The 10,400-nt window shown below is 40.4% G+C and overlaps 1 protein-coding gene across 1 annotated transcript; it reads right to left on the bottom strand.

Annotated features, from left to right (window-relative positions):
• Window positions 1–227: 227 nt before the first annotated feature.
• igsf5a (immunoglobulin superfamily, member 5a) lies at window positions 228–10,400 on the bottom strand. The gene is made up of 8 exons (XM_061085351.1): window positions 10,334–10,400; window positions 8,725–9,039; window positions 3,713–4,003; window positions 2,119–2,238; window positions 1,736–1,760; window positions 1,540–1,637; window positions 1,323–1,387; window positions 228–335 (listed from the first exon to the last, which is right to left on the bottom strand). Exons 1-8 carry the CDS (start codon window positions 10,398–10,400, stop codon window positions 228–230), a joined length of 1,089 nt encoding a protein of 362 aa, XP_060941334.1.

Below are 10,400 nucleotides of genomic sequence, written 5' to 3'. Positions count from 1 at the left end.
TAAGTGCTAATCTGTCATGATGCTGCTACTGCAACTTAACTTGAGTACAGAGATAATACCCAGTAGTTTTGCAATATCAGCCTCAACTTGTGACTCCACCCACTCCATGTTATTTCATCAGTCTTTGCTCTGGGCAGATCCAGGTCTTCGTCCACCTTTTTTCAACCTTTGCAGCCCAGTTTGGCTTCAGGCTGCTGTTCAAGTTCTTTGTGGTTTTCTTTCTGTCCTTACACAAAGGTGAGATGTCTGTGTTTCCTGAAGCCTGATCCGTCCAAAGTGTGTTGGGCACTGTTGTAGCCATTTCCTGTCTGGTCACCATTGAGGATATCAGGCATCTACACATCAAAGGCACATCAATAACACATGAAAAATGTTACTACTGTACATTGCTCAGCTGAGATAGATCAGCTTGGTATATTACTAGGCTGTAATTAAATACATGTTTGTAAAGAGCTACCTCGTTCATCACAGTACTTAAATGAGTTGAATGATCAACAATGATCAGCACTGAATTATTCATGCTGTGTACGTAGCATGCCTGATAAATGACACATTAATGATTAGCAGCTTCGTAGTTAAACATGATCTATTCACGTGGCTGATACTTAGTTTATTTCATTTTCAGGAGCAATGAAAAGGGGTCGATATAAATAATCTCTCAGGCTTTCTAATGGCACAATCCAGCGTGACCTCTGAGCTGTGATAACGTTTTCCAAAGGTGAACACTACACCAACTGTGAGGCGTCTTCGTGTGTGGTGGATGGCAGTGTGGGTGCAAAGTGAGGGAGTGTTCTCCTTCATAGTGCATTATAATGAACTGGCATACAGTTAAATGATTTGGAGGCGTGCTGCCCAACATTTTTGTCTTTAAAAAAAGTCCAAGTTTAAAATAATTATGTAGAGATTGTATAGCCATGTTAATTAAGGGACTATGGATGGCAGTGTCGGCCATGTTGTGCAGTAGACTGAATATAAAGATGGATGACGTGTCTCCACTTCCACCCACTATCTAGAAATTTAATTTCCAATGCTGCCATCTTGCCCCGATGGCGTCATTTGGACCGAGAGTAAGTGCAGTTCTTTTTAAAATCCAAATCCTCCCACAATATGCCTCATTCCTTTGACTTTACCTTTTAATCTGTAAAAAAATTTCTACCATTAGTAACCGTTAGTTACTGTTCATGCTGTGTCTCTACCACAGGAACTTCTTTATTCTAAGTTACATGATCTTAACGAGTCTTTGAACACTGCTGTATGCAATCATTTTCTACTTTGTATTGTGTATTGTCATTGTGTATTACAGTACCACCCCACAACCCTACCTGGTAAACAATGGGGCCATTTGCCTGGTAAGAGCCACTGTCAGTGAGTTCACTGGGAGCGACACCTGTGGACAGAGACAATAGTTTGGACCTGGCTCGGTAACAGCAGCAGCATGTGATAGAGTGCAGCTTTTAACTTTTAAATTTGAATTGAAATGTACAGATTTTCATCTCGAACTTGTGTATGTGTTTGTGTAATTCCACCTGTCGCTCTTACTTTTTTGACCTTCTGGCTCAAATCCTGCATTCGCTTGACCCCGTCTCAGTCCAGCTTCACTGACAGAACTGATCTGGCTCTTTGTCCTCACCCTCCTGCTACAAACACACATAAATCACGACACAGTATTCAACTGGTTGTAGAAACACACCAAGCGTTGAGGTGGAGTATTTACTAAATGTTCTCTTGTTCTCACCTCATTTCATCTTGGTAGTTGGACTCTGGAGGGAGATCGTGAGATACCAAATGAATGTACAAATATTTACATGTAAACAAGACGTACACAACTGTTCATCTCAAGAAACAATTTTATGATTATAGAACAAGGTTGACTCAGTCTGATCTTAATCTGTCTTCCCACTGTTTCCCTTTGATTTACAGTATTGTGTTTGATCAAGAATCAGTAACATCAACTCTTTTGTGTTTTTGCCATGTATGTAAGAAAATATGTTTGTTAGTGACCCCGTTGTCATTAATATTTCCACGCACTTCCTACTCACAAACAAATTAGTACCACGTTCATATCAGATTAAAAAAAATAGTGTGTGGTGTGACTTGTGTTAGAATTGACGGCCTCACGTTTTTCTTTTCTGCGTTGGTAGCAGAAGATGATTCCGAGGATGAGTAGAGCCAGCAAAGCAGCACTTCCAAAAGACACGACTACAGCTATCAGCACAGTCCAGTCAGGAGGTTTGGGAACTGTAGCAAGAGGAAAGGACGGTATTCAGAATAGAACACTCAAAGAGATAAAAACCTATTCATTACTGTCAAAACCAACTGCCACATTAAAATACAAGACACAAATAACCAATCTAAATGTCCATATTAATGCCTGTGATGCATGTAGATTTCCATTTTCTCTTTTTTCTCCAGTGGGTTTGTATGTTTTCTGGAAGTGGATCATTGAACCATCACTGCCTAAACAGAAAATTTTGCCGACAGTTTAATGTCAAACAGACTCACATACTGAACCAGTCTGAGGTTTCAGCAACACAACTGAATGATGGGGTTAATACATGACTGTCTCCGACCAACCATAACCTCTCCCATTACCATCCACTAAACAAGTCTCTTAAACATTGTTGCTGCAGCACTTACTTCCTGTCTGGAATAATAAACTCAAGCTTCAGAAGTTGTTCAAGTCTACGTAGGCAACTGGACTTGCTCTTGTTTATTGAAACAGTTCCCTAAGCACCACCTACACATCTGAAGGTACCATAACCTGAATCTATGAGAATATTCACAGATATCAACTCAAGCTCAGACAGATATAGTCACTGCTGCCTGTGAGCACATCCTGGTTGCAATCAGTACAGAGGTGTCAAACACCGCATCAACCTTGGACAAAGCCTTGAGACAAAGCAGTAATGTAACCTACTTTCAGGTCTTCTTTAAATACTAGGACAGTAATGTTTGTTGATGATATGCTAGAATAACTATGTGTATGTGACGGTTGGTGCTCTACATTTGTGGGTCTATCAGTCCATCACTTCTTTGACAGGCGATTATCACCACCTGATGGGTGTTTGTTGTGGCCACTTCAAGACAATCCATCCATCCATCCATTATCTACAGTGCTTATCCGTTGAGGATCCCAGCCATAGCTCCCAGCCGACATTGGGCAAGAGGTGGGAAACACCCTGGACAGGCCGCCACCATATCGCCAACATATGGAGACACACAACCTTTTACACATGTGGTGTGTCTTTGGAGTGTGTGAAGAAGCCGGAGTGACGGGAGTAAACCCACAAAGACACGGCGTGAACATGAAAACTTGAAGTAAGACCCCAGCCAAACTCTGACTTGAACTGGGAACCTTTTTGCTGTGAGACGACAACCACAACACAACAACCCTATGTCACAACTAGACAAAATTAGTCGTCTTATTAATCAATCAATTACTTCTAAAAAACAAAAAAGTATCTCATGGGTGTAGTAAAAAGTGAATGAACTGTTCTCTGGCAATGATGTAGATTTGAGATTGTGTAATGTAGTGGTCAGCTGGATTTCCATTGTAATGGGAGGTATTATATGAATTTGTGTTGTTCTTGATATTAACAACACAGGGAACCAAAGAATGAAATCATAATACATTTAGCTCACTTTTTCCAAACTTTGATTGAAGCACAGAGGCAGAAAGTGTAGTAGGAGGCTGACAAGTTGACTTTCTTACCAACCACCAAGGACACAGAGCTGGACTTTGGGTTTGTTAGCGCTGGCACAGTTGCCCAACACTCCACCAAGGTGTTTTTGACTGCCTGGAACTTGAGGACGCTGGTGGAGTTAAAGAGGTCCCCATCTGCCATGCTGCTTGTGTTGTACAGGCTGCTGTTTATAGCGTTACTGTTTTGTGTCCAGCTTACTGTGGGTATGGGGAACCAAGCAGTAGTAACACACTGGAACTCCACCTGCTGGTCCTGGACCGCGGTCACGTTCCCTCCCAGGATGTTGACTGTGCCACTCGCTGAGAGACAGAGACCGGGACGATAGAGAGGTTAGTTCAGAGAATCAGTGCTTTTTTTAAGCAACTGACCCAGTAGTCTGAGGGAGCGCCCCCATTGGGTTCCCGCTCACTAGGGTTGGTGCTGTGTGACAAATCTGCCTGCGTGTCTGTGTGTTGTGTTGTTTTTTTGTGTTGTGTTTGTTCTCTTTCAGCATTACAAGTTCCTGATAAGGTTAAGTTAGACACCATCAAGAAACTTGGGGCCACTGTCTCCATGTTACGTGAGCCCTGTCCTATCCTGGTAGTTTAGCTCGTGGGGTTTAGATTTCAGTGTCTTTTAACAGTTTGCTTATTTCTGTCATTTTCGTGGCATCTATAATACAAGCTGAATCTCAAGTCCGTTATTTTAGTTAATCCCTTGTGTGTGCTTCCCTTTTCTTAACGGTCTCTGACCTGGACCACAACATAATGTAGCGATCGGTAAAAGTGTTTTACGATCCAGTTTTGCTGTTCACCCATTCAGACATACAGTCAAACAGTGCTTGTATGTACAGCACTTTCTCTATCACACAGCACACACTCAGAGCCATCATAGATCATTTTGGGTTCAGTATCTTTTCCAAGGACACTTCAACAAGCAGAATTGGGAACACATTTGTATCAAACCGCTGACTCTAGTGGATGACCTGCTCTACCTCCTGAGCCATAGCCACCCACACCCTACCACATGCAAAGGCCCAAGGGACTATTAAAAGTACTAGTTAAAAAATGTCTTTTTTAGTATTGTTGTGTTAATGCATTAATGTTATGACTTAGTTTAAGATGTTTTTACACTGTGTTTCCTTCTGTTTGAGGCTGGAGGTCTGGTAGTTCAGTTTTCGGCTCTATTTCTAGTTTAGGCTGACCTCTGGGTGTATTAGTTTAGAGGAGGAAGCTCTGGGTCCTACGGTCCCTGTGGGCTGGCCCAGACCTCCTAACCGTTGTTATTTTTGGCCAGACCTCCAGACTCCCATAGTTTTGGTAGATTATTGTTTCCAATTTTTGAAGATAAACTTGTTAAAACAAACTACTCGGTAGGCTTTCTTATTTAATGTTGTGGACACAAAGTTGAGCCAGGTTTTCATTTTTCTGTTTGTGGCCGTAGCAATACTACTGTCACTGCTGGGTGTGATATGTTTGACAGGGTCTGGTCTCTGTTTGTGTGATAAGATGGACAACAGAGAATAATCAAACTGTGTAGCCTACATTGTCATGCTACATGTGGAGCATAAATTGTGAACATCCAGTCTGCATACTTCCATTCTAGCTAGCCATGGACCTTTTGTAGAGACCATGTTAAAACTGATTTGAACTTGCCGTTTGTTGATATTCAAATAAACATAGTACATTCATGAATTATTGGTGAGAAATATTAGAGCAGCAGTGTCTTCTCAAACCACAAATCCCCTCTTAAACTCGCATAAACAGTGCAGAAGTTGAAGATTGTTTCGAAGGAGCTGCAGTGGCAAATCATATGTGTTTGGCATGAAGGTTTGAACTCAGTATATCCAGTGAGAAATGAGGTTATACAGGTCACTGTGTGCACCTGCCTGACTGTGGCTGGATAAAGGCACAAGGCTGATGAATGGGTCAGTGATGGTGAAGCATGAATAAAGCAGCTGATGACAGTCAGTTTATATAAGTGTGACATCTGTGCCCTGCCTGAAATAACACAATACCCATTCACATGGGAAAACATATAAAAACTCAATCTAACTGTGCAGCAGATTAACACACGGCTGCTGATGCTGCATGGCTAATGATTTTCTATAGGTTGAACAATAAGATCACTGATGTGTTCCCACGTTGAACAATGCCATTCATTGTATTGTTAGTGTGGATATGAAGGGATCACCTTGACATCATGTGAACCAATGGAACAATCTCACAGTTGTTAACATGATACTTTAATATGATATGAGCCTATCTGTAGTTTGCTGTTAAACTCCCTTTGCTATTGAACTGTCAGTGTCCCTCATTAACACTAGTCTTGCAGAAAAGCAATGAATGTGCCCAGCTGGCAGGTCTATTAGCTGGAATTATTAGCATTAGCTCCATGCAAGGAGAATAAGTCTGTAATCATGGAGGTCCTAATCAGCAGCATGAGATAGAGCTCCAGCACCTACATGATCAATATCCATTCACAGCCGGGGAGCAGGGCCCAGATGTTTCACAGTGAGATCACCTTCAGATTACTATCACGCTGGGAAGCGGGCATGTGTGGTGTTTTGCTGGATTTGCTTTATACTGCTGTGAAAGTGCACTGGTTTGTGGCTGGTTGATAAAACTACATTGGAGAGACAATTATTTATTGGGGGTGTGCTCACTATCATACCTCTGGCTAATCCAGAGGTTGAGGCTGATCTACTGATGAATGGAAAGGCTGAGAAGAGCAGATGTGTGGATACGTTCCCTCTGGAGAAATACAATGTTTCTCAGTTTTGTTTTAGGGGGAGTCAGAGGTTTTCTCTGAAGCCATATATACAGTATGTCCATTTCTGAATATCTGACAACAAATCGATTTTTTAAAATGTATTATGTATTTAATTTGCATTTTAAATCTCTATCTAACTTTATTACATATGTTCAGTCTAAAGGGTTCAAATTTGATTATTATCTATCATATTGGGTTAGTGTGAATAAATCAAATAACTTTAGAATGATTTATCAATCTAAAGTTAAAGTTTTTTGAGTAATTCATAAAGCAATCTTTCCAGAGGAATATTCATCACTGCAGTCAAATATTAATGACACTATTTACAGCACATTTACATTTTATATCTATGGTCTGATGCTTCACAGTATTAATGCCTCCATTTTCTTCTTTCAGGATTCTTTGTTATTTTTCCCGATGAAAGATTTTAGTCAAGGTAACACATGGACACACTGGGAACACATTGTTTTTTCCCGACTAATAACTGTCTTTGCTGCCTTTATAAAATTGAAAAAGATGCATCAAAGATTTTTCCTTATATTATTTATTTTATTTTGTTCACTTGTATATGTGTTTGAATTCCAGGTCTCTGATATCTGGCCGCTAACGTCTAACTAAATCGACATCCCCCCCTTACAAAAGCAATTATAGTTGCTCTCTGTCTCCCTGAACAAATAGCTGTTATGTTATAGGTCCCCCACCCCCCCGACCCAAGGAAGCCCCCAGTTTCTCTGACACCGCTTTCCAATAAATGTGATGGGGAGATAATGAGCCCCACACAGGCCATCTAGCACAGGCAAGCATGTGTGTATGTGTATGAGTATTATGTGCAGATTCATTGTAATTTTTTCCTACTGTAATTTATATTATTGTTGAAGCTTCTTCGGTGTTTGTTTTTGTATCACTATTCACTCCCTGCTGAGCCAAGTACAGCATGAACACTTTGATCCTTCTAAAACAACAATGTCCACAGCACCAGAAAGCTCAGGCTGAATGTTGGATGTCACAAATGTGATTATGTTCTTCAGAGGGGTTGCAGATTGCACAGATGAAAAAGAGTACACTGCTGCCCCCCACAGTGGATCCTAGTAACTACACCTTCCTCAAACTGTCATCTGTTTAGAATTCAATGTCTAGGCGAGAGCAGACTGCAGACAACTCCAAATCAGTGGCTGTTGATAGAGACGTCATGTTTGCATACACAGTGAAGGACATGTACTCAGTGGTGAATCCAGGATTTCTCTAAATCAGGGGCTACAATTTACACAGATGGTCTCAGTATTTGCAGATTCAATTACTTTTTTTAAATCACTTCCTAAAACCCATTTTACCTGACTTGCCTTTATATGATGCCATCTCTATTGCATCCTTTTATGATTCATTGCTTGTATTCTTTTTATTTGTATTTATTTGCTTTGAATAATGTTGTCATCTTTTTATTGTTCCTATAGGTTTTATTTCTAAACACTCCTCTAATGTGATTCTTTTTTTTTACTGCTTTTATTTATGAATCAAGTTTAATCAAAGTGACATGTATACCCTTTAAAGGTGCTATGTAATTTTGACATTGTTATTATTATTGTTGCTAAGAAAGCTTTGACCATAAAAAATATTTACAAATTGTCATTGTAGTGGCAAAAATTCCTGAAGTTGTTTCCTAAAGAGTTTTCCCTTTAACACCTATTTCAAAGTCATATTGTTGTTACCACATAGAGAGTTCGGGTGCAGTATGTCAGACTTGCAGCCTTGTTTCCAAGAAGAGATCCAGGGAGAGAGCATTGTTTACTGTTACTTAGAATTCATTGCAAAATAAACATAATACGAAAATCAGATGCAGTTGTTTCAGTTTTTCACTGTAGCGTTGCCAATTCACCAGCTGACACTTTCACAGCACTGAGGCTGAGGTCAAAGATGGTATCTGCTGTCACCCGCTTTCTCTCTCCCACCATGCACCATGCCCAAAAACTTATAGGGGCGCCCTACTCAACTGTGGGGCAATGTACTTGCTACTAATTGCCAACACAAATCTTTAGAATTAGAATATTATATACATAGTATTTGGTAATAAACTTAAATGCGGCTCCTACAGTCATATTTATTGTAAGTAAGTGACTAGCCTTTTTTTTTTTAAAGATGACCACTAACAGGACAGGGACAATTGAGAGGCCCATCATATTTCAGCAGGGGCCAGTGCACCTCTGACCCCGTGTGTCCCCCCCTGCAGGTACTAACATATATGTGCAGCCTGATATGTGTTTGTGACCCTCACCTTGAACGTTGAGCTCTGCAGTCTTGGAACCATTAACCCCAAACATTTCACAGGTGACCGGCCCAGTGTCCTTGAGGCTGACGTTGTGGATGGTGAACTCCACACAGTTGGAGTTACCTGCAGAGCAGAATCTGGCAGAGAACTGTTCTGAGGATGAGATCACGGTGCCGTCTTTACGGAAATTGAGGACAAAATCCCCTCCGACTCCCCAGTTCATGACCTGCCAGACTCCCTGCACAGTGGCGTTGAAGTGCACATCCGAGTCCTGCAGCACTGCTTGGTTCGCAGGCTTCAGCTCGAACTGTTGGGGCACCACTGAACATACAGAGACGAAATGTAAAGCATGACAACCATGATGTATTGACAGATGAAACAGACTGACTCATTCCTTGGTTCTTGTCATGACAACACCCCCCCCCCCCCCCCATACTTCCTGTTTAGTGCATCTTTATTTTCCTCTTGTGATTTGCAACAGTTGATACTTGGTTTAAATGCACATTGTTCTCGACTGATCATTGAGCTGTTTTCAGCTGTGTTGTTATGTCTGATTCTGTTTAATTATTGTTCTTTGAGCTGGCCTAGATTTTCTATTCATTCATTTCTATTCATTTGATTTGCAAAAATGACTGCTGTAATCTGTTTTTTTTTTCTATTTTTGTTATTTTCATAACATAATCTATTTTTATGCCCTGTCCTGTCGTCATTCAGTGAAAGGCAGCCCATTTGAGGTGTTGGTTTCACTGCTGATGAAGCAATAACATCAGTAAATGCACTGGAATGCAATTGTAGAGTCAAGCTCTTGAGTCAGGGCACTGGGAATGACCTACACGCTGTGGAAACACATAACTTGAGACATGTTTGACTTTGCTCAAGGTACGTCAATATCACAAAGGGCATTGGTTGTGTTTTTTTGTTTTTTGACAAGACTGAAACTCAAACACAACATCCATCCCTCACATGTCACCTGTTTAAATCTGAGGTAGAGATTGTGTGTGATTTTCTCACTATTGTTGGTTTTGAGTGAGAGCGAGCAGAATGAAAAAAGTCTGGAATGAAAGGAGTGGTTACATTTAGATTAAAACAACTGATTGTATAGTTTGGTTTGTTCAGTTATTTTTTTCTTCAAAGCAGAATCTAGGAGTAATTATTAGTAATGATCATAAAAGAAAAGAAATCTGTCTGACCTTGTGTGGTGGAAAGAAAGTTTTAATTCAAGTTTTCGTCCTGATGATGAAGAACCTCACAGGTCAGAATTGATTTATTAAAAATATTACATTTCAAAATCATTTCACATGCCAGATCATCTGATAAAAAAGTGGGAACAAGAATCTCTTGTACTTGAATTACTTTTCCTTTCACATGATTTCTCTAAAGGGACCCAATTTAATCCTCACACCATTCATCTCCCAGGGCTTTTAAAACTGTGATCATTATATTAATCCGTTTAAAAATGTAGTATTAAATACAAAGATTTACTTGACATGAACAGCAAATAAGAAACTGCTCGGTAAATGTTTGGACAAGTAATTAATACATTGCTGGACAAACATTACTCTCCTTCGCTGTTGACCTTATCAGGCAGACTGTTATTTGAAGAATGAATTCTGACCTCCAGTGGTGCACAGGAATAAGCAGATGTGGAGGAGCATGGGCAGTGATTTCCAGGAGACGGTCAT

This window comes from Limanda limanda, chromosome 14 (assembly GCF_963576545.1).
Source record: "Limanda limanda chromosome 14, fLimLim1.1, whole genome shotgun sequence".
Lineage (NCBI taxonomy): Eukaryota > Metazoa > Chordata > Actinopteri > Pleuronectiformes > Pleuronectidae > Limanda > Limanda limanda.
This window is presented reverse-complemented; position numbering and strand designations above follow the sequence as displayed.